General features: G+C 34.2%; 2 protein-coding genes across 3 annotated transcripts; both read right to left on the bottom strand.

Annotated features, from left to right (window-relative positions):
- Positions 1–139: 139 nt before the first annotated feature.
- On the bottom strand, positions 140–13,513 carry LOC144851735 (CUB and sushi domain-containing protein 2-like). Of its 2 annotated transcripts, none has more exons than XM_078709331.1 (4): positions 13,286–13,513; positions 12,382–12,421; positions 6,197–11,527; positions 140–1,175 (listed from the first exon to the last, which is right to left on the bottom strand). In XM_078709331.1, exons 1-4 carry the CDS (start codon positions 13,415–13,417, stop codon positions 955–957), a joined length of 5,724 nt encoding a protein of 1,907 aa, XP_078565457.1. In that variant the 5' UTR covers positions 13,418–13,513; the 3' UTR covers positions 140–954. The 2 variants fall into 2 exon arrangements, with proteins under 2 accessions (XP_078565457.1, XP_078565458.1); XM_078709332.1 differs by having other exon boundaries at positions 6,197–11,524.
- A 2,134-nt stretch (positions 13,514–15,647) lies between these two features.
- Positions 15,648–24,727, bottom strand: LOC144852075 (ras-related protein Rab-1A). The gene is made up of 7 exons (XM_078709770.1): positions 24,570–24,727; positions 21,795–21,867; positions 21,001–21,048; positions 20,535–20,582; positions 20,203–20,298; positions 19,433–19,564; positions 15,648–19,104 (listed from the first exon to the last, which is right to left on the bottom strand). The coding sequence occupies exons 1-7, from the start codon at positions 24,590–24,592 to the stop codon at positions 18,901–18,903; spliced, it is 624 nt and encodes a 207-aa protein (XP_078565896.1). The 5' UTR covers positions 24,593–24,727; the 3' UTR covers positions 15,648–18,900.
- Positions 24,728–25,938: the final 1,211 nt, after the last annotated feature.

Here is a 25,938-nt window from a genome sequence, read left to right as displayed (position 1 = left end):
CAAAAAATGGATGTTAGATCGATTGACAAAAGAAAAAAAGTGAGCAATATGTTATATCGACGTAATTATATACTGCGCAAAACGTGTTGACCATGTGTGATTTTGAAAAAGGTAATAAAAATGCTTTAAAAAATACTAATACTTTTGAATATTTTATTCTTGATTTATAAGACTTTTGCTTTTATAACATCACAAGATAGTTACTGACAACTTTTTTTTTTCTCGTAAGATTAAGAAGATAGTTTTATATTACTGTAGGTGAATTTCGAGGCATGACATAATTCTTGTCAATCGCTGGCGCCTTGTAATAGCCCACATGAAAGTGTAACATTTAAAATAATAAAAATAATCCTATCACTAAAAATACCCGCATTGAAAAAATTTTCATAAACGTATTAACTGTGAAAGGCGCATACATAAAGAATATCAATAAATAATGTTAAAAACATATCTCTCTCACACATAAAATATACACCACGCATGCGTAGAATAAATCATTTAAATAAGATTATTTCATTATATATACATTTTAATTTTTCATTTAAAGGTCATTATTACACCTATACTTTTTATTTTGATAAACACATCTGATAAATATAATAAAAATAAAACTTATTTATATCAAATCGAACAAAGAAAATAATATTTTTTAATATCTATCTTACGTAATTTCTACAATTTTCATTTTGGAAAATTTGACGTGATCAATTCATCTATATACTTTATTTTATTTTTGTATATTTTATGTTTATTATTGTTCAAACCATGCATAATATTTCGTATGGACGGCCAAATGTGCATAAAAGTAACAATCGTTAAGTATTTACAAATAATAGTACAGTATTAACACATAGAAGCAATTGGAGGGAAAACCCATAATCTACAAATTAGCCCACACAAACATCAGTTCGATCAATAATGATCTCCTACAAAATAAAAACATCAATAAAGCATTCACACCAGACGTTCGTTTTCTGCTGGAAAACGACTTGGAGGTGAACCCCATGTTCTGTAAGTGGGATGAAGAATGTCTTGATGCGCTGCCTGAATATCAATTGAGCGGGAATTTCGAGTGCAGACGGCAACCAGAACCAGGAAAAGTAGTGCGACCATTCCCGCGATACCCACAGCAACGTACAAAGCAAGCCGTGCTTCTGACTTCGAAAGGAGATTCGCTACAGATTAAAAAAAAACAATAATTAGTATTTTACAAATTGAAATGAATTGATTTATGGTACGACAACAAAATATTACAAATAGGGCTCAAAAAAAATTCTTTGCCGAGATGATAAACGTTTAAAATAAACAATGAAGTCCGCGATGTTTCAATTGCCTTTCCATTACTGACAAATCATATATTGAGGGCGTTTATAGTTAGGGAATTTTAGGTCAAAAAAATGCCAATCTGTGAAATAATTATTAACAAAGGTTTTGCAGTGGATTCATGTTCTAATGCATCCCAAGTCATCCCAAAAAATTCCTCCATGAATTTTGACCTGGGGAAAGGGGGTCATTTTGAGGTCAAAGGTCATTTGGTGTCAAATTAGAGATACGCCTGTTATTGTTTTAATAACGTTGTGAATTTTGAATGTACCTCATTTTATTTAGTATCAAATGATAGCTTATTAAATTATCTTTTTTTTTATATATAGTTATGCAGGTATATATTGGGTTATAGTATGAATTTTGGTCAATTAATACTAATTTATAAGAATTTTTTCAAAAAAAACAAAAAAATTATATTTTTTACACCAGAAAAAAAAAAATAAGGTAGCACTCAATGGTAACGAAACTTCTCTAAAAATATCTCTCCAATATAATGATCATGTGTAAAAAAATTGGAATCATTTGATAGTTGATTGTGGACATGGGTGTAGATTGAAGTTATTGAGACTAAAACTGAGAAATATAATGTTTTTCATGTACTCTGTACTGTTTATCATGTAAACAAAATGGCCACTATTTTCATACAACATGCTATATTGTATTGAGTTAATTTTGGTGTCAAATTGTTCACAATGTATATGTTAATATTAGTTCTAATAGAAAATTTTTTGTAAAATTGACCGGAAAGCCCATTTCCAGCAATTTTGACCTTTGACCTCTTTTCGCCATATCTAAGTAACGGCAGGTCGGAGAGAATTAAAACTAGGAGCAAATTGTTCCCAATATGTATATTTATATTCAGTTTAACAGAAGATCTTGCTTGAAAATGACCGGAAGTGTGGTTATTGACCTTTGACCTCTTTTCGCCATATCTAAGTAACGGCAGGTCGGAGAGAATTAAAACTAAGAGCAAATTATTCCCAAGATATATATTTATATTCAGTTTAACAGAAGATCTTGCCTGAAAATGACCGGAAGTGTGGTTATTGGCCTTTGACATAAATTTATAGTTTATTTATTCTAGTATTACTTCTATCACCCATTTTTTATGAAATTTTAACCTTTGACTTGTTTTTCTCATCTAAATAATGACATGGCATAGAGAGTTGGAACTAAGCACAAATTGTTTATAATAGATATATATTTATATTTAATCTAATGGATTATATTGTTTGAAAATAACTATACAAGAAGTAAATAGGAGCCTCTCAGGATGGATTTTAATTCAGAGGTGATGGGGCGGGGGGTGTGTGGTGGTTGTTTGGTAAACATATAATATTATATCTTAATTTAAAGAAATATTTACAGAATGGTCAGAAGTTATTGGACAACATAATACAGTGTTAATATGTCTCAACCAAAGTTAAAATTTGAGCTGCAGACCACCTTAAAGATTTATTGAGTACTTTTTCCCACATAGACCGATGCAAGGGACCCACAGTTCGATCTACATGTTTCCGATTCAAGGCCAATTTATTTGCCATAGAGTACCCAAAATGTTCATTTGGGCAAATCGATATGAGTTCCTTAAGAATCGTATGTAATAGCTTTTTCCCATATGGTCGAATCCATATTATAAGACAAACAGTTTCATCAAGATATCCATGTATCTCCAATAAAGGGCATATGGCCATAGAGAATCCAGAGGTTACCCCTGGTTCATTTTGGCAAATCCATATGGGTTCCTTAAGGATCAGGGTTGCATAGATAGGCTGGAATCCACAGTTTTACCCGATATATTTCTAATACAGGGCCTTATGTAGCCAAATACATTGATCTGATACATGGGCCAAATAAAGAACTGAACATAATCATAATAATAATATCCTGGATTTATATAGCTCCTAATATTGTGAAACCTCTAAGCGATGTACACAAACTAATACGATTAAAGGGATTCCAACCATGCCAAAAATAAAACCCAAACCGAAGTAAGGGGATACGCTCTCGTCACTAACCAGAGATCGGTCTAATTGAACCTCGAACAGCACCAGTTGTGTCTCGGTCATCCCGGACTTGGGTGCCTCCTGCCCTACTTAAACTAGATCTAAAAAATTCTAGGTGGTATGGAAAATGAGAAAAAAGGGGAGTAATATGCTTTATTAAACAATATATGTTAAAAAATATGTCTCTTAAGAAGCCTCTTAAAAAGAGCCATTGACTGTGCATCTTTAATGCAGTTTGGAAGAGAATTCCAAAGCATAGGAGCTGCATAGATAATGCACGGTGACCATAAGATGGTCTTCACTTTAGCAGGAACAAGATGATTCTGAGAATTGGAACGAAGACTGTGACAACAGGATTGTGGAGTGAAAACACGAAGAGATTTATATGTGAGCAGCAATATCTTGAAGTTGAGACGCTCCTTCACAGGAAGCCAGTGCAGTTCATGCAAGATAGGTGTTATGTGGTTCGACACACTATACGGGCAGCACTATTTTGTAACATCTGCAACTTCCTAAGCAGGGTCTTGGGCAGTGCATGAATACTGTTACAGTAGTGCAGACGTGATGATATAAAGGCATGCAGAAGTCGTGTAGTTGTTACCCTATCCAGAAATCTACAAATTAGACCAATCTTCCTAATCCCAACCATAGCAGAACGATGGCATTGATGTTATCATCCATTTGCAAGTGGGAATCCATGTAAACCCCAAGATTTTGAACTTCTGGGGATGGCTTAAGATCTAATACAGAAGATGGCTGCAATGGCAGAGATGATGTAATATGGATAAGCATACAGTAGAGAACCATGGAAGGGTCTAAATAGATGGCCTGCTGTTGGTTCATTTTAGGCAAATCCATATGGATTCCTTAAGGATCGAGAGTGCACCAGGCAGCTTTATTCCATGAACCCACATTGTCATCCATTATATTTCCAATATGGGCTTTATGTAGCCCCAGCCACATAGTGAACCCAGAAGGTATCCATGAAGGACCTGCCCTTGGGTTAATTTGGGTAAATCCATAAATGTTCCTTAAGTATCGAGGGTGCACAGGCAGATTTATTCCATGGACATATCTATATGAACCCACATTTTCATCCCACATACAGTATTTCCAATATAGGGCCTCTTGTAGCCCAACATAGAGAATCCAGAATGGTCCATGGAAGATCGGCACTTGGGTTCATTTGGGCAAATCCATAATCAAGATCAAGGGTGCATATTTAGTTTTATTATATATGGTCCAATCTATGAACTATTTACCCCATATTAATTACTAATAGTAATACAGGGTCTTATGTAGCGCACCAAATAGAGATCCCAAAAGGGTCCTTAGAGGGTTCATTCGGGCAAATCCATATGGGTTAGGTTTTTTTTTTTAGTTTATCCTGTTATGAGACAGACCTATATGGGAAATGTTTGACCCATGTCCATTACAGAGCCGGTATGGCCCATGGATATAGCATGTGAGATTAGGAGGAGACAAAATTAACTTTTGGGATAAGGGTACTTTATTATACAATAACAAAATATGTGAGGTCAGAAGACATAATTAACTTTTTCGGATAGGGATACATTATGGGTGTGTGTTTATTTTGTGTGTGTAATAGCGTTTTGTTTCGAACCTTAGTTAATATATGGCTCTTCCCACTCAGACTTGCCTTTTGGACTTTGCCACCTTCTTTTGATTCTCTGATGAAAGTTATGATTTGTATGTTACATTTTATTTTTTTAAACCTTATTATTACGTTTCATTGTTGTTCTTTATTATGTTTCTATTCTGCAATTGAAGGAAATAAATATTTATTTTGAATCTGAATTTATTATGATAGGAGAATTCAAATATGTAATCGGGCTAAATGTTTTTCAGCATTAAATAAAGCTTTTTTTGAGGAAAAAACCATATTAAACAATTTTTGGTAGAATAGGCCTACTTTATTAATATATATGAATATGCCCATAAGAAACATTAAGTCTCTATGACCAATGGTCTTCAGAATACAGCTTCATGACCATCTAAGGTCATGATTTTCCACCATTTCTAATTCATTTTTTATAAAATACTTTATTAAAAGTAATATAAATATGCATAAGAAACATTTTGATGCCAAAAGTAAGTTTCTAGGACCAAGGATCGCCGAGATACATGTGTTATATGCCTTAAAAGGTCAAAGGTTATTTTCCACCATTTCTAATGAATTTTTGAAAAAATACTTCATTATAGAAAATATAAATATGTATATAAGGAACATTTTGGTGCCAAAACTAAGTCTCTAGGACCCAAGGATCACTGAGATACACCTGTTATATGCTTAAAAGGTCAAAGGTCATTTTCCACCATTTCTAATGAAATTTTGAAAAAATACTTTATTATAGTAAATATAAATATGTATATAAGGAACATTTTGGTGTCAAAACTAAATCTCTCGGACCAATGGTTACCGAGATACAGTGTCATATGCCTTGTAAGGTCAAAGGTCAAATTTAACCACTTTCCCCATCCCCTGATGTCTGGAGGAATTTTTTGGTGTATATTGGTATGTGATAGAGTATGAATCTGCAAAAAAACATTTGTTAATAATTTTTTCACAGAAAAATCAAGATATTCCCTAACTATTACATCATTATTACGATACTATCTCTAATATAAAAGTCGAGCGTAAAATGTCGTTGTTTTTTTCTTTGTTGCGACAATTGCTTTAGTAAACTTATCCCAACTAGCTGAGTCTAACATAGTTCACAGAAAAGGGAGTTTATTAGTAATGATTTTTTCCAAAGGTAAAATTTAGCATTATTATTATGTTTTATCCCAAAACCATACATAAAATAAAATACAACAAACAACAAATAACCCATTTTGTTTACCTTTTTGCTTTGATTCAGTGGCGTGTACAGCTGTCGTGCTACTTAGCTGGGACGTCGTATTTACTTCCGAAACAGGCGTCGTCATTTTCGGTGCCGCGGTGGCCACAATAGTCGGTGACGTCGTCGTCAAAACTTCAGTTGTTTGAGCTGCAACTGGAATCGTAAATTTTCTTTTTGTTGAGTTTTTAGCCGGACGAGGCCACTCTCCTAGCCTTCGCATTCCTGGAAACCATCTAGTAGTATTAATGTTGCTAGATGTTACATTGCTGGTTGTGACTGTCGCAGTTATGTTACCACTGGATGATGTGTGAAGAAATGATCTTTGGTCAACATCTGGAAAATCGTTATTTCGGCTTACTGTGGTTGTTCGTGCTCTGTCGGTCTCTTTTGTAGTAGTATTGCTAATTCCTGTAAAGGTTAGCTGGTCTAAGATGTATCGAGTGTAAGGCGTCGGTACTGGCAGTTTCGTACTTTCAGTAAGCGGCTCATTTTCGTGGCTAACTGTTGTAGGCAAGCTTTCTCCTTTTAAAACACTCGAAATGTACGTTTCTTCAACTTCTTTAAAATTTGCATAGAAACCTTTGACCTTATAATCACTTGTCGTCATTGAAATCAATAAATTAGTCGAATACGAGACTATAATACCTGGTCGTCTGTTTCCACAGAATGTTATATCAGTATAGGACTTTACAGTACGTACGTTTGATATCTTAACATACGAACGTGCTTTACTGCACTTGGAATCAAACTCGACGTTTTCTTGACCCAGGTCAAATACTTTGAACTCTAGCATTATGTACTCGTTATTGGGAGAAATTATTTCCCATTTACAGTTTATATTACGTATGTCCCCTTTAGGGTAACCAGGCGAATGGAACGACCCATTTTCTTCTATATACGTTCTGATACATGGAGTCTTTATCGTTTGTTTCGGCAACTTTCGAAACGGCCATTCTGTAACGCCAGTGTAGTCTGTAACACCAGTTACTATTGTGTAATACTTCAAATGGAACCCTCTTCCAAGCCCGTAGTTTGTAAATAAAACAATCTTAACACTACTTAAATTCGTAAAGAACGACTGTGGCGAACGTTTTCCGCACAATCGCTTCAGTGCTCTTTCATTTGGAAGTGATACGATGTCCAAGTAACCGTACATCTCTTCACAATCCTCTGGTAACGAGTGGGTGCCGACGTCAAAATCTATAAAATCAAGCACAATAACACCAGCATCACCGACTAGAATTGTCCAAATGCACTGCGTAGCTTCTGCGTAATACCTTGGGTAACGAGGTGATACGATGGTTCCGTTTACAGCGCGAAGGTTGCCTCCGCAGACGATATCTGTTGATGAAATAGGATCGACAGTCACCGATGCGATAGATTGCTTGGTGGTTCTTGGTAAGTACCGTTCTTGTAACGGAGTTTGGTAATGTGGTTTGATGGTTGAAACATTCACTGAAAAAACATCCCCTTGGGTAGGCCTGTTCATAAGGGGCACTGGACGAAGCAATCTGAACCCGTAAGCTAATGGGTCTACAGCTGTGTACTTGAATTTAAACTCCAGTTGTGAATATTTCAGCCTCTTTATTTCTAAATAATTTGACGATGAAAGGAATGCGTTCTGCTGTATGCCGCATGTGTCAACTTCATATGGAACACCGTCACGAACGTCAACAACAATTAATTGGTTGCAGTCTTTTAGTTGTGTATCTTCGAATGTTAGTACTACTACGAATTTTCTATCTACGGTGATCTTCCAAACACATTCCCACGAGAAAGCACTAGTTTGATAATTGTCGAATTCACCTTTATCTCCCGAAATCGCAAACAAACATGGCGGTCCTGTTGATTCAGTTTCGGGCTTTATTCTTCTACCTCCAATTTCAGATGAATAAAATGCTTTAAATGTAGTACGTTTGTCAATATTAAATAAATTTAACATCATCTTACCAGAAACAGAAGTGAATTCGGTTTGTTGATGAGTGCCACAAATGACGTCATCGACTTCCCTCCCTGTCGAATCTGTATACGTCACAATAAAATACGGATTAGTTGTCAGACATGTTATGGTACCTGGTTGAAAAGACTCGAAACTTAAATACAAGCTTTGTGCTATATCCGGAACCGGTAACAAATTCCATACACAAACGGTACTTGGCTGATACGCGTCGAAGGAGTCGGTGCTCATTTCGATTTCGCCGCTACCAGGTTCCGGCCAAAATACGCAATCAGACAACTCTGTAGGCCTGGCGATGTAAGCTAGATTATTTAGAATATACCTTGCTTTAAAGCCCTTTCCAATGCCTCTTTTGCTGTGGAAAACAACGACAAGGTGTCCAAATGATGTTATAACTGGCACAGTACCAACTCCACAATGCCTGCTTACTTCAACTATACCATCTTCATTAGTGCGTAATATTGTGACGTAAGAGTATTGCGTGTCGCATACGTCACTGCTAGGACTATCAAGATCAAAGTCGGTAATATGTAGAGATATTCTACTTGATGACGTTGCAGTTATATCCCACTTACAAACCAAATCGTGCGGGTAAAACCCGTTTGTTTTAACTGGGCTGGAAAATACACCGAAAGTATCATTTAATCTGAAATTGCAGTCAAGATTCACATCGTCTAAATCAACGTACGAGTTAATGTGAATTCTTCTGGCATCGTAGGCGGCAACTGTTGTAGGCTGCTCTACTTTTCTTTCGTAACCATGCTCGATGTAATAGTCCAAACCTTGGGCTTTTACAGCCGAAAACCATCCCATTGGTATTGTTTTGTACTTGGCACTGAATCCTCTTCCGTACCCATTTAGGCTCTTGAATGTGATCGTCAACTGGTCTCCTTTTGAAACTATCATGTGCGGCAAACCAGTACCGCAGAAATCTTTGGAAACAATTCTATCAGCAATGTAATGTATGGTTACCATTGAGTACAAGTCATCACATTTCTGAGACACTGGTTTGAAGTCCAAGTCAAAATCATCAAATTTTAGTATGATGTACTCTTCGTGATTGGCTAAGATACTCCATAAACAGTTAATATTTGTTGCGAATTCCGCTGGATAGTTTGGTGAAGTAATGACGCCTTCTGCAGATTTTAGTACCTCACCACATGATGGAAATACCTCTGAGAAAGCTGATGTTGGTTGCTGAACACCGCCGCCATGTACAAACAAACGTTGCTGCATATTCGGATTGTCTTGCGTGATGTATCTAGCCTCAAAGCTGGCGTCCAGCTGACCATTTAGATTGACGACAATTCTGATGGAATTCCCTGGTGAAGTCAGTTGAATGTCTCGTTTGCCACAAAGGGGTTCATCCTGAATCGAAGAGTTACTTTGGACGATCACAATGTAAGCACGATCATGGTCGCAAACTCCATCCAAACGCGGACTCAGATCAAACGATAAATGTAACGTAATATATTTCCAAGGTTCTGCCAGAATGTTCCAAACACATTGATTCGGTTTTCTTGAATCTGCAAACATATCACGTGACGAAAACTCGCCTTGTTCACCAACAAGATATTGTACGCACATACCACTACTGCCTTCTTGAATTAACACACGAAATCCGTCTGCTTCCGTAACAACAGGTGCGTTAGTAGCAGCAACGAACGCGTCAGCAAGTTGAGTTGGAAACACAATTTTGCTTGGATCAGGAATAGGGTATTTGTTAACTTGAGTGTAAACAGCAATAAAGCCTTCATTCGTCACCCGGTCGTTCGTTCTTAGAATAAGCGATATTTTGTTGGATAAAGAAATAATAACAGGCGGCGGTATTACGCCACAATATACATCAACTTGACGGATTTTCCCCTTCCACCAGTAGACGACTTCTATGTAGTCGTACGACCGGTCACACCCGGTCACCTGTGGCACAGAGTCCATTTTAAAGCGGATGAATTTCACAGCAATAAGCTTAGAAGGACGCGCAGTAATAAACCACTCGCAAGTAATTTCATTTGGATACCCTCTCGGAAACCCAGGCGAATACATCACACCTTGAGCTTCAGTTAACTCAGTACTGCAAATAACCTTTTCCCTTTCATCGATGACTTCATCGTCGGGTTCAAAGTTCGACGTAAAGTTTAAGTATTCTGGAATCATGTCTTTAATCTCTTGTAAACAGGTAGCATTTACCGCGATGCTTTCAAACCAGTCAACTTGGTCGATAAGATTGAATAAGTTTTCTTTCACAATATCTATAACAAATTGAATAGGTGTCTTTTCATCCGTGACAATTGACCCCAGTTCTAGCAGCAGCCACAATGACCCGATCGATTCTGTTAAAGACGTGTTCAGTTCCTGACACAGTTTCTCGATATCTTCCAGATCAAGATATTTTATAACATCGCTCATATCAGTAACTGGTATGTCTAAAGGATCGACAATTTCACTTTCAATCGTTGGGTCAACATACAGAGGCGTCGGGCCCAATTCGGCGTCATCGATTATCTTACTTAATATGGTATTATAGGCAGAAGTTATATTTCTTACGCACTCGCTGTTTTCGAAATTACCATTTTCAAAATTTGTCGACAGCGTATTTAAGACGGCTTGATCGGTCATTAGTTGAAGTTGCTTCAATTCAATGATTTCTGACGGGTCTGATGCCAAGTAACTAACTTCCTCAAACACCTGTATATTATGCAAAATATTCGATAGCGTTTTTTCTAACACGTCACAAAGTTTTGTTTCATTCGTAATTTCCAGATCGATAACCGGAACTACTTTTGCAGGTACTCGTTGTTTTGGAATGTCAACACGGTGTGGTCTTCTAGTGACCAACTGACTTAAAGAAAATGACATAAGCATGGCCAATGGATTGCTGGAGGAGTTCTTTGATTGTGCTTTTCGTGTGGTTCTATTCCAGACGGTAGGAGCAAAATAGTTACTCGCATTTCCACCAGATGTACCTGCAGCATCACCTCTTCTTGCAAACGGGTTTCGATTGCCAATATCTCCCGTAACTGCCACGAATTGTAAATGGAAACCTAACCCAGTAAGTCCATCATTATCAGATTGGAACACGACACCGATAATACTGGAATGTGATCGGAATTGTCGTGACCACTCTTTGCCGCATACATGCCCGAGTAGCGTTCCATACCTGTAGCCGTCATACAAAGACACATGGTCGCTTTCTGAGCATTCTTCAGTCGTGTTTGGTATATCGATAGATTTGAACCTCAGTCGTATGGTCTTTCTGAATGGCACATGTATCCGCCATGTACAGGTTTGATTGTTTGTGTAATTTCTTCCATCACCGGGAAACCTCAAATTCCCTCTTTCGTCTTCTACAATACGTCCGCCACATTTTCCTTCTACAAAATAAATATTGATAATGAATAAAATAAAACTGCTGTTTCGTTATTTTTAATTAATAATTAGTAATTCTGCAACTAAAATTAGGGATAAATATATCGAGTAATGCTCGTGTGACACATGAGGATAAGCTAATTGTTATACAAAACATCAAGCAGACAAATGATTAGCCCTCGACTTTCAATCGCAAAATACACGCGAGTACGGTGGTGCTGTATTAAAGCATATATATACAGGCATTATATATTATTATCATATTTTTTTTCAACTGTCCGTACGGTATTTTCTTTCCTATAGGACAATTACCCTATCTTGAAAATATCTCGCCTTTTTAAAGATAAAAGAGTGAATGCTACGTCCAACTCCGAAACAACATTATTACTGTGTAGGCTAAACAATAAAGGAAATCACAAACAGACGTTTGTGGTAGTAATGACCTTGAAACACAATTGTCCAAGGTATGTTTTGTAACACCATACCGTACCAACTTTGATTTAGTATAATTAAAATAAATAATTGCAACCAAGTTTGTGTGACGATATAGAGGGCGCCATTCAAATCAATACTGTACTAGGGAAATGAGGTTTTCTCAATTTGTATGTTTAATATAAAGCTATTAATTTCAGGAGTATTTTACTATGATGGCGATGGAGATAGGTTGCCTTTAATTAAAATTAATTTATTGGCAATTTTCGTATAAAATACCGTCGGATATACATTCTACAAAATGAATTATTATACTGAAATACTTCTCTGTACTCGAGCTTTAGGACGTTCCTATTGCATTTTGAAATAATATATTTATATTTATCAGTCCATGTATTTTGTATATACACAATGATAAAAGACATACTTGCGTTTATTGCTTGTCCTTGCTCATCTTCACCAATGTTCTACAAGAGTAAATATTACAGTAGTCAAATGTCGAGTATAGTATGTTACTGATTTGAGAAGCATTTATTTATTCATGTTCATACTCTGTTATAAGGCGCTCTCAAAACTATCGGATGGTATCGAGAGTGTTATACCATACAATATGACATCCCATAATAACTACACCGCCTAAGAGAGTATATTGTTGATAGCGCGCATCGTGAATGCCATTTTACCCCGGCCCTTAGAATGGTACCCACTAGAGACACAACGCAAGGACGTAAGCACAACGCAAGTGATTTGACTAATGACAAGCAATGAATCATTACAACAAATCATTAAGATAGTCACCTAGGGTTTAGGCTATCCTAACGAACTTTGAAACTGCAAAAATATTTTAATCAAGTTAATCACTTCCGTGGTTGAACAAAAACTAATTGTTTTTTTCAGGTAAATACATTTTTGTTCGATCCAATTTTTTTTATCAAAGTGGATACATTAAAATGACATATTCAACAAAACCATGTTTAAGAATTTTTTTCAAGGGGACAATACATCTTTAAATTGAATTATTTATGTTCAAAATAATATACACGTTACAGTATCGAAGAAGATGAATGACATAATGTATAAAGATTGAATGTGGGATGACTGAAAACGTAAGTAAAGCGTAAAGGCCAATTTACACAGACGAGCGGTAAGCGGAAAACCGCGTAGCTTGTCCAACATAGAACCTGTATTTATCCTGAGCGGAAATCGCCCGTTTTGTGTAAATAATAATATAAAAATAATTTGTAAGAAATAACTTAAATTCTATATTATTTTTCATTATCTTTTACCGCTCGTCTGTGTAAATTAGCCTTAACCATTGACAAAAACAATACCTTTATTGCTGCTGTAGGCTCCGGAGATGGATCACTCTGCTGACCGGCATGTTCTGCCGATAAGGCTGTGTAAAAACAAAGAAAGCAAAAACAAACAAATAAAGCTAAGATCCGGGGCGAAGAAGAATTCATTAAGACCTGCTGGCCGAATCACTTTAATTCCAACGGTAAATAACAACGTACAAGCTAATAACAGCTTGGTTAATTTACAATTTCTCTATCCCGTCAACATACTAGGCAGTCATGTTGATACGTAACTCGTAGTAGCAAGTCCACACGACAAGGTTTTCGCCTTTCTTATTTGCATAATATGCTAATAATATGGTTGTAGTTTGCAGGTGGTAAGATGGTTGAACGTATTAAGCGAAATTGAAAAGCTCCTGGTAAATTAGTCTATGACTTCCTACTGTATTTCGACATTATGGCATTATCTGCCCAGTATCATGGCCAATTCTGTAATACAGTGTTACATATATAACACATTGCGCATGTATTTTGATACAAGCGTCACATGTGACGCAAGAGAAATTGACTATACTATAGATAATCGTCTACTAAGTCTATTCTTTTTCTAATCAAAGTAGTTATAGTAATTAAATAGTTCATTGATATTGGTTATGGCTCTCAATGTGTGTATAATTAAAATGTTAGCGTAATCAATAAATGCCACAAAATTATTTTGCATATTTTATATGGTTTAATTTTGCTACTATCAATATTATTTACAAAGGCTCTGATGCTTCGTTACACCATACATTGGTTTTATTTGAATGGCGCCCTCTATATCGTCACACAAACTCGTTTGCTATTTTTTTCGTACTTTTTTAATGCGCAATATTATTTTTCAGAGCCATATATATAAAGAGTTACGACATTGGATTATAGTCACGTGATATGCAGATCAATTTGTGTCAAACTTGTCTCCGTTAATGCATGTAAAGTATAGGAGCAAGAAAATACTTTAAACTTTTTCTTATATTTAAAAAAATGTAATTGCACATCTAACGGTGAAATATCGATGTGCACAGCGTACAGAAGTACTTGCGGCAAAGAATATTGCGCGCGCGTGCGCTAGTACATTATAAAGTTCGATTGATTGATTTTGGAACGAAACATCCCATAACTACGTCCTATTAATAACAATTTTGTAATATTTTCAATTCATAATGCATGCTTTGATGACTAAATAAAATAATAAAGTGTCATGGATATATTTGTTAATATATTGAATAGGGTATGAACAATATTAAAATAATAAAGGCAAATTATTACAAATGAAATGATGAACGAGTCTCTGAAAGTTTGTGTCAAAAACACACAGAGAGCCATATACTGTATAAAAAGAGGGGTGAATTTGTGTGTTTTTTGTATTGGTTCATGCTTTGATGTATCCTGACTTGCATGTAGGCCCTAGCATTTATTCTTTTGTTATTATAGACACAATATATATATGTTACCAAATTAATACCATTAATAAAATTAATTAATGAAATAAAAACGGAATACAAGCGTTATTTCATAGACAAAAAAATCTAAAAATAATGCATGAACTATAGGAAAACGCTAAACAAAAGAGACGCGCGCGCCCTCAGCGTGCGAATTCTTTGACACAAAAATGGCTTCTAATTTTCAATGTCGTAACTCTTTATATATATGGCTCTGTTATTTTTAATTAAATGGCGCCCTCTATATCGTCACACAAACTGGTTTGCTATTTTTTTTGTACTTTTTTAATGCGCAATATTATTTTTAATTAAATGCCGCCCTCTATATCGTCACACAAACTGGTTTGCTATTTTTTTCGTACTTTTTTGATGATACGCAATAAAGTTTTTAATTGAATGGCGCCCTCACACAAACTGGGTTGCAATTATTATGACAAATATTGGACAACCATGATTCAAGGTCATTTATATTCCAAAATCGGTCCACTTGAGTATAGGAACCGATTTTAGTATTCTTCAGGTACCAGCTAGGTTAAATGGCTCCTCCCCCTCCATATTAATAAAGTAATAAAATCAGTGTATTAATATATTTTAATATATTTTAGATCAGAATATCAACATTTATTCATTATCCTTCCGAAACGTCTTATAAATCAGTCGTTTGAACAACTGCATCTACACAAATGTACTTCACGAATTTGCAATAATAATCATACCCAATAAACACTGTTGTGTATTTATTGAACATTTTGTACGTAAATTGTGTGGTAATTTTTATTCAATCATATTATTGCTCCCTCTTTTCACCCAGTTTTATTGCAGATAACAAATCCACTGTGGATCATTAAAAAGCATATTTTAAGCAATTTATAATATATAATAGCTACAAAATCAATTATATTCTACCATCCACTGGCTGGTGTTCTTAAATTTTAATATATATAAATTTCTCGTTTACAGTAAGTAACCATTGGTCACAAAGAAAAAATAAAACACCCAACCAATATATTTGAACCAAATTCTACAATAAAAGCGCTAGATCATCTAAATACTGGTTTTTGTTTTATATATTCATATAAAGCATGGTGAAATAAATGCTGATTACATGGCAGGCAAGTCTACACTATGCGCAATGCCTGACAGTGGTGGCTTAACTAATTTTTTTTTTATTAGGCCTAAAGAAAGTTTGTTTGCTATCATTTTTTTATTATTTTTTTATAATTTTTGTAAAACTTTTAATGGTTTGTATTGGGCTATTAACATTATAGATAATTGGGCGACTATTTCAATCCAATTTCCCTTTAAAATAGTGTAGAATATATTGCAACAAATAGTGAAACAATCATGTTTTAAATAGGGTAGCAGCCGACAGCAAAACAAGTTTTTAAAGGCCTTATCTTTCAACAATTTATATTAATATTATTATACCTGTACACATTATATGCAAGATTAAACATCTACAATATATATCAAGCCATCTGTCCATGCTCATTTTTTAATTCCAATTTACTAATGATACGTTGTTATCAAATGTACATGAGAGAGAGAACCATTTATTTACGTACATTCACACAAACATCACGGAAGAAATAAAAATTAGTCACAAATTTTCCCTCAAAGACAAAATAAAAATGTTAAGAAATAAAAAATAACCACATAGATCGATTCAGTAATTTAAATCAAGAAATACAATATTATACATATTATTAATTGTCTAAAGCACACAGGCCTAGCTCTAATTAAAGATCAGTTTTGGGACGGTCTTCTTCTAGCCGTTTTAAGTTGTGGGACATTGTTCTACAGTAGTATTTATATATTGTGTTCTAATAGTTACATTACTACCATTTTTGAAAGCAGTTCATATTATTAAAATACTAGTTAGTTTTCATAGGGTGATAAATGGTAATTTAACAGTAACGAGTGAACATGTATTATTATTACACAACCATCAAGCTCTGTTAAAGTTAACAATTACCTGTTGTAAGACAGTGTTGTAGCCTTTAACCAGTTTGTTTTTTAATAGTTACATTACTATTTGTTTTGAAACTGGTTTATAGTAAATACTACCTACCAGTACAGGGGCAGTGTTTTTGTGGATAACTACTAGTTCTGGACCACATATATTTCTGGTCTATGCTATGATATAGGCAGTCTTTAACAGGTCCTTAATTAGAGTTAGACCAGTATTTTTTTCAAATTGCTTTATCATAACTATCTTTATACAAGTTCATTTTATCTCAATTTAAGATTTACCTATTTAGATTATGTTTGCTTCAGATTAGAGAACGAAATTTTATAATATTCAGTATATAATATAATGTATAGAAACAAAAATCTTGGCTTGTTATTTATCTCGTAAACGTTCCCCCTTCATCCAGGTATTCAGAGCGCCCTCGTCCATTCAAGATTCCCCCTCCCCAAGTCCCATTAATCCAGATAAAAACATATTTATAACTACAGTAGAAAGAACTCCTATTAAAGGGACACATTCAGCACCCAGCAAAAGCGTCTACTGTACATAATACGGGTGTCCCAAGGCAGGGTTTTATTGTACTGATGAAAATGTTACTGCAGTAACTCTATAGTCTTACTGCAGTATATACTAGTGCTAACTAAATAAAATGTGTATGCCTACAGTGCATTAATAGGCAAGAGAACTGCACAAAACTAAGTACTTTACCTGCCTACAAAACTGACTGAATTTTTTTTAAACGTTAATGTCTGTCTGCGTTTCAAACCGGTTTATTAAATAAAATTTAATAGCAATTACACAATAACAAAATCACTGTAGTATTTTAAAGTGATATTTAATTATTTTTGGTTTTTCCCTCACAGTATCTTCTTCCTTCAATCAATCATACCAAATATCTAACCTACAGTATTGCTACAGATGTACACAAAATGGTGGATTTTTAAAATACCATAACATTTAACCCTTAATTCTATTAATGATTTTATGAATAAATGTATTTTTGTACACAATTGTCATTTAAATTTCAGAATCTAAATTTGTTTTTGACAAATTATTAGCTCAGATCTAGAAAAATAGGCCTGCACAATAAATGTGATGAGTTGTAAAATTCTGGTAATCCACCCTTAATAAGCTTATTTAAATTTGGTCATGGTATACAGCCTATTTTAAAGTCAATATAGAGAGCTACTGTATATAAATTATTATATTAATCAAAGTTTAATTCAATAAACATTTTAATGATTTTATCATCCGTTTGCACCAAAATTTGCATTATTATTCAAGACAGAAAGTGTAAGCACTGAACACACAAATCTACAACCATAACATCCAGTCAATGGTTTATTTAATTATTTTTAATTATTTTAAATAATCTTATTTGATGTATTTTTAAATCTTTTTTTAGACTTTTCTGAACAACTTTATGAACTTTTGGAATGTCTAGGGGATGACACGGCTACAAAATGTTTTTGCGAAATAATCAAACCCACGTGAAAACTAAACCAGTATTGAATTCATGCCTTATATTTCAACATTGTAGACCTATTTTTTTTATTTTCTAATACGCAGCTCAAATATATACAAGGTATAAGAGTAGGTATTCCTGAATCAAAACACATAAGCAATACATCCGATTTTGGAAGAACAATTTACACAAAATTATTTTTTAAATAATTAGTTACGACTTCAGCGGTTATCTAAATTTGTTTACAAACGCAGGCTGGTATTTATATACCGGAACCCAACAATCTACCGGACCCCAAACAGGGTTTTTGGCATTCACTCGATAAGAAGGCCAGTCTTAATAATAGAATATTTGATACTGTTATGTAAATATGTACAACAAACGTGTACTTAATCATGTGTACAATATATTTACATAACTATATAACACACATTACAAATAAACATGCGTGCATACATATATTATACCTATATAAATTATACTAATTTACTATACTAGATAAGAAAAAAGTAATTAAAAATAATTGTTATCGTTCAGGTAATAATATTTGTCTCCGGATCCTGGATTTAGGGGGAAGGGGGGAGTCAGACGTTAAAAGCAGATCAATGGATACGTGCAGTCAGCCAATCACATTGCCTTAAGACGCACAAGTTTTTGATGAGCGACCACACTGGATGTTGCTTGTGTTAATAATAATAAATTTCAATTCTAAACTGTCCTGATAAACGATTGCTTAAGAACAGCAGCCGCCGCTGCTCTGATTAACGGGTGTGCCTGGGGTTACCTTGACCGCTCTAGACGCTTCTGATGATGGTACACTGCCGGGTCCCATTCGGTTCTTGATTTCGGCAGCCATCGTCATGAAAGCCTGTTCTACGTTGGTTGCATTCTTTGCACTAGTTTCAAGAAATGGTATTTCAAGCTGGTCTGCATATTCCTAAAATGAATAATATGTTATGTTTTAAGACATTTATGTTTAGATTGCATTCATTTAAAAAAAAAATCTAAAGCTCTGTCTACACCTTCAAAAAAATGTGATGTGATTTGATAGTGTAGACAGAGCTTAAGTTTAACGTAATAGATGGCTCATTTGTATAGCATCACATTGAGAGTCTGCTTTATATAAGAATGAACTCTTATTATTAAATTAATGATTGTTGCTAATGCAACTGTCAAAAAAAAGAACGAAACAAATGTTGGCCACTGTTTACAACCAAACATTAACTTAACCAATTTTTGTTATTATCTAATTATCACTTCCTTACCTTAGCTGTCGTATAATCCACAACTTTTTTCGTTGTAAGATCACATTTGTTTCCAACCAGTAATTTATTAACATTCTCCGATGCATAACGATCAATTTCTTGTAACCATTGCTTTACATTGTTGAACGATTCCTATGAATAATCAAATCAATTATGGTCACTGATAAATGATCAACAAATTAATTCTTACTAACCATGACAGTAATAGGAAGCCAATAGGAAATTAGAATACAACATACTTAACACATGGAATGCTGTGGCATTAGTAATAAAAATGCACATGGTTCACTGTGTTGCAAGGAAGAAACATGTGACACTCGTGTGATTACTTCACTTAAATTACAATGGTTATTTTTGCTTTTGTTTTGGATGTCAAATTAGATTTGTGTTTTCCCTAAATAAAAGCACAATACTGACCGAAATAATGTTTGCCTATGGAAATCTTAACTTATAAACTAAAGCTTGGTTCCCACTAGGACGTAACGCAAGGACACAGACGCAACACAAGCGAGTTGACCAATGATAAGCGACAGTTCGAATAATCCATTGCTTGTTATTGGTCAAATCACTTGCGTTGCGTTACATCCTTGCGTTGCGTTTCTAGTGGGATCCAAGCTTTAGTCTCAAGCTTTGGGACTGGAGTTGAAAGAGTTACGAGTTACATGGTATTTGGTCAAGATTGAACCCTGAACCTTGGGATTAACAAGCATGTTAACCACCAAGCTACAGCTCAACTATTTTTCTTCTTTTTAACAACTTAGTATACATACTTGATCTGTGACATCATATACAACTATAATGCCATGTGCACCTCTGTAGTAACTTGATGTTATAGTTCGAAATCTTTCTTGACCTGCTGTGTCCCACTATAAATATTATCAAAAACATATAAATAATGACTGTTTATGAGTGCAATGGAACAAATAATTTCATGAGTTAAAAGATAAAATAGAATTTTATCTATTTTCATGAGTCAAAAATAGAATTTTACATATTTCAGCGAAGAGCATTACTGTTATGATGTTGTTAAGGGGTGGAGAGATAAGCAATTTTAATGCAGTGGTAGACGTTTTCCATTCTTTAAATGATTAAGTCAACTTACTATTTGTAGTTTGATTGTTTTACCATCTAATTCTATGGTTCGAATTTTCTGTGAAAAAAACAAGTGTTACAATAAGTGTTTGTGCAATTTATTTTTTATACACCTAGCCAATCATAAAATGATCCGATCACTCTCCTTGACCTTTTCAGTGGTCATGACATTCAATAAAATGGAAAGATGAACAACTAAACCTCGGAATATTGAATCACACTGGCATGCCTCACTTTCTTTGGAGTGTATTATTAGATAACGACAAATGTAAAAAGAAATTGCTATTATTATATAGTGGATTAAATCTTGGAATGACCGAGTGTCCAGGCCTGAATAAAGAATAGCATTGCCAAAAAAAGAAACCCATCTCGATATCAAGCCCACTGGGCTTCTTTTCGAGATCTGAATGTCTGATCGTGAAAAAGTATGATCGCAATCACCCTCAACCCATAACAAAACAGTTAGCCATACTTACAAAATCTACTCCAATTGTACTGATGTAGCTTTCTGTGTATGTATCATCCTGTAAATTAAAATTTAATAATTATTATAAAATATTTAAGATTTACAGTTGATAACAATGGTGTACAGAAGCGAATAAATTATGTGTGCTCAGTGACCTGTAAAATTGTAACAGGTCATCGCCATTGTGTTAAATTAAAATCTCTTGACAGTCGTATCTATTTTTGTGCAAACATTGCATTGATAGACATGCCTATAAAATATTGGCTACTACAGTAGTAAACTGTAACAGGTGTCTTTGACCTCTCTGTGACCTACAAAAGCTCTGTCTACACTATCAAACTCTATGTGACAAAAAAATGTAATGTGCCCATATATGGACATGTCATATGATATCACTACCATACGTAAGCATATCGCTACCATATTTGGACACATCACACTTTTTTGTCAAACTAGTTTGATAGTGTAGACATACAGTTCTAACAGACAAAATACTTTGGAAGAATTAGGTGTTGTCCAGTGGTCTACTGTAGGAGGCGATAGAGGAATAAAATAGAAGGATTTGGGTTATAATGCTAGTGCTGGACAGTATTATATTTATAAATGAGTAAATCTAGTGGTATAAAAAGGTGCCAATTCCTTTTTTTTTTCAAAGGATTTTTTTTTCCATTTTTTTTGCACAGACTAGGTTAATAGATCACTCATGGCTTGGTGACTCATTCATTAGATGTCGTGTGAAAATGGTCATCTTACATCTGTATCGTTAAATAATGTTTCCAATTTTCAACAAGCAACTCTACTTACAGCAAATCGTAGCAGTAGGCAAGATTTTCCTACACCGGAATCGCCAATTAGAAGAAGTTTAAACAAGTAATCACTGAAAGAAAAAAGAAAATACAATAAGTTTCACATTATACAACAACAACTTGTATCAAGGTCCACTAAATGCATACTGGAAAGGATTTATAACAAATGGAAAATATAAGTTTGGGGATCATCGCAAACATCTAGATTAAAAAGAAAAATAAAATTCTTTAAAAATACTCTAACAAAGAAATTAAAATGGATGTACACACAATAATGTAAGTCAATTGTTTTTTGTTATCCTTATGATGCCATGAAATTAAAGTAGGCTATAGTAAAACAAATTCAATTAAACAGTACTTAAACAATTACTGTAGAATCTATTAAACACGGTTATTAAACTCTTCAATTTTTCGTGTGAAAAGTCAAAAGTTGTAATGTTTTGTACTGTACAGTATCAACATACATGTACATAAAGTATTTTAGAACCCCTAGCCATGCACAGTACTGTAATTCCCTAATCAATTATAGATAACACTAGGTCTCAAAATTAGGTAAAGTACTGATAGGATATGTGCATTATCATAGCATTTACTGTATAGTACTGTAACCACTACTTTAATACCTCATTAAGTATGCACAGTTTAATCAATGTCTTTAGATTAGAAGTCACACCCCTTCACATGCCATATCACAATAATTAAACTCAAGATATTATTAAACACCTGAGGCTATATATTAATTAATTTAAATTAAGCAAACCTCGTTATTACAATTAAATACACAAAAAAATACTTATAAATCACACACAGCCACTGTCAAATACTTATCATATATAAGCACTGGGCCCTCTGGGAGAACAGTCTTAGACTGAAGAGGCTACCCAGTATAAAGAATAAACAATAATAATAATACCAACAAAAATTTGAACAAGACTATATGTACAGTACGTCTTCCCTTCTAACATCCCAAATTGTAAATAGCCTGAATTAGTCAAATAATTACTATTACGACGCTCAAGATTAATTATTTATGGAATTGAACAAACAGCTGTGGTTTAGATTGTGTCATCAAGTTTAAATTTCATACAAGTATACAAAGAATGATGAATTTTATGAGTTCAATGGTAGGAATTACTTCGCAAGTTGAAAGATTTAATGTTTATTGATTAAAACATAACCAAGATACAGTACACAGAATATTAAAGTACATGAATTGTATAGGTAGCTGCAATTTTGTTTTTGTTTACATCTTAGGAATGTTTGTGCCATGTAATGAATTTCAAATCTTCAGTATAAATACATGGTACACAGATTTTCCATAAGTACAAAAAACAAATGTCAGTTAGTAATAATAATTACTTACTCAGGTGGCATTAAACCTTTGTTTGATTAAAAGTTATTGTAACAACTACCGTAATTAATAATTCAATTACTGGCTGCAGCCTACTGTACAGTTGAGTAATTGCAATCAACAAAACACACTGACTGGGATGTCAGTTTGGAATTAATTTAACCATAAACAAATCATGTATTTAATTTTCGTAATTTCTACAGATCATAGACATATGGCTGGTGTACAGTACATGGCCTCGGCCATCATTTTGTTAACTGCTTGATTTCATGGCATGGTATATCAGGTGGTTTATTTTTCATTAACCAAATCACACCTTCGCACTCCTAAAATTGACCCGAGAAGAGCAATAAATACCGCTCCTTAATTTTTCCAGACATCGACAAGAACTACATTATTGGAATAGAAATTTCCACGACCACAAATATAATTATAGAATTGTTCAACAATGAAAGAGGCACCAGTGAATTAGCAAAAGCGAGAGGTTGCAACATTTTATAAATCAAGGTCCTTGAAAATAACTACAGTATTACAGTAAGTGCTCTCCTATTATTTCTTTGAATGAAGGGCGGAAAAATCTATTTATACTGTAACAGCATGTGACGCAACTGCACGGCTATCTTTATTTAGGGTTAGGCTCAGCCACTGATTAGTTACCAGAAACCTAACCCTTTAAAAGATAATCTCAGTATTTCATGTACAGGAAATTCACCAAACTACTGTACTCTGTACATTCTTGGGATTTTCCTGTGGCCATTTGTTTTTTCCTGACTATGTGTGCATAAACAGAACCTCACTGTGGAAATGCAAGGGTGTGTAATGTTTAATTTAGTTAAGCTTGTATGTAGTTAAAATTAAATTGAATTATGAAATACTTGATTGATAAAATATTTTCTTTCATTTTGAAAGTATACTGTAGGAATGATTACGAAACAAAGGGGAAAACTCATCTGCATATTCCACTGGGTACGCCTAGTCAGGACTGATCTCACTCTACTGAACAGGCCTAGCTAGGGACTAGATAGGCTAACAATACATTACACCACCACCCATTTTTATTTCATTTCATGACATTTTTTTATTTTAATAAATAAACTGTCTAGGAATCTGCAATACAATAATCGCTACTAACATAAATATGCTAGGCCTAGGCCTAAATAAAATATATGCAAGTATAATATATATTGGCCGCATAAATTAAAATCAATAATTAATCGCTAGGCTAGGGTGTGTTGTGTAGCCAGCAGGTTTTACCGCACAGCAGTCCTATCGTATCCGCTTCCTGGACCCATTGCACTTGGTCGATTAGTTTACAAATCATCACACACACAGAAAAGTCTGAAAACGATGCATTTCAATTAACTTTTTCACTATTATTATACAATATTATCTCAATATCTTTAATATTTAATATAGACTTACTATTCTGGATTCATAGTGGACATAACACGGTTACTGCCTCTGTCTGTAAAATCGTTTTTTCCAAAGATTTTTAAATTATAGTTAGATCAAATGACGGTCAAATACGATGTGTTTTATAGCGAAATCAGGAGGAAGTTCAAAATGGCGTCATATCTAAGGATACTTGGCATTGCCTCGGATAGGGGATTGGGTAATTGGTTTGTGACGATTCAAAACGACGTGGCATAATCATGTGATCTTGAATCATATTGGCGGCGCTGCTTTACAATTATTTTAATAACAGATTTTTATCTTTTTTAATCTCAAGATTCATAGAAATTCGTTTATTTTATTAATTAAGCCGCGTAGTGTATCAAATACCAGCCTATTACAACTTTAAAATATGAAACAGATTTTAATAATAATAAAAAAGATAGATACTTCTATCTAATTAATCATTTCCCCCTGAATGTAATTGAAATGACGTAATATTGTTTTTTGTTGAATAACCATTTCAATGTCACCTAAGCCTAATATTAAAAATATTAATAAAATTAAATTAAAAAAAAAAAAACTTGATAAAAACGTATTTGGAGCATGGCCCTGGTTAAATTCTATAGTTTATTTTCTATAATAAAAATGAAATCGTAATTTTATTGGGTTTATTCGACCGCGTTAGAAATTACGCAATGAAAAATTCAAGAGCATTTAATTTATTATTAACTTTTGTAAAAATCGGCGCTTTGAATACGTATTGAAAAAGAGAAATTGAAAAATAAAATAAAAAAATAATATAAATATTAATCCGGCACTAAATACGTGTAGGCCCTGGCCTTGTTTTGTTAGATAATTTGTTTGAATTTGAATATAATTTATGCAGTACGCGTGTTTAATATGGAAGTACCTAAGCTTGGTTCACATTAGGACGCGTACGCAACGCATGGTCGTAAACGCAACGCAAGGTCGTAAACGCAACGCAAGGTCGTAAACGCAACGCATGGTCGTAAACGCTACGCAAGCGAGTTGACCAATAGCAACCGACTGCGGTGAAAAATTCATCGCTTGTGATTGGTCAAATTACTTGCGTTATTTACGTCAAGAGCACGCAACGCAACGACGTGACGGAGCAACGCAAGCTGACCAATGAAATTGTGTATGAAAAAATGAATTTGATCTCTATAAAATATTACCTACTTATTAGTTTATTCACCTAGCTGTTGCTTGATATTAAAATCGTCACGTTTCTAATTAAACTATGACTTAGGCCTATTAATTGAAACTTTTGAGGTGACACGTGGAACTTGAACAGTTTCATGGGCCACCTCAAGCTAACCGCGAATAATTTCCTGCAGTGACAAATGATGTGTATATGGCTAGAATTGGATTTACT

This window comes from Antedon bifida, chromosome 9 (genome assembly GCF_963402885.1).
Source record: "Antedon bifida chromosome 9, ecAntBifi1.1, whole genome shotgun sequence".
In the NCBI taxonomy this organism is placed as follows: domain Eukaryota; kingdom Metazoa; phylum Echinodermata; class Crinoidea; order Comatulida; family Antedonidae; genus Antedon; species Antedon bifida.
Note: the sequence above shows the minus strand (reverse complement) of the source record. Positions and strands in the feature narration are given on the sequence as shown.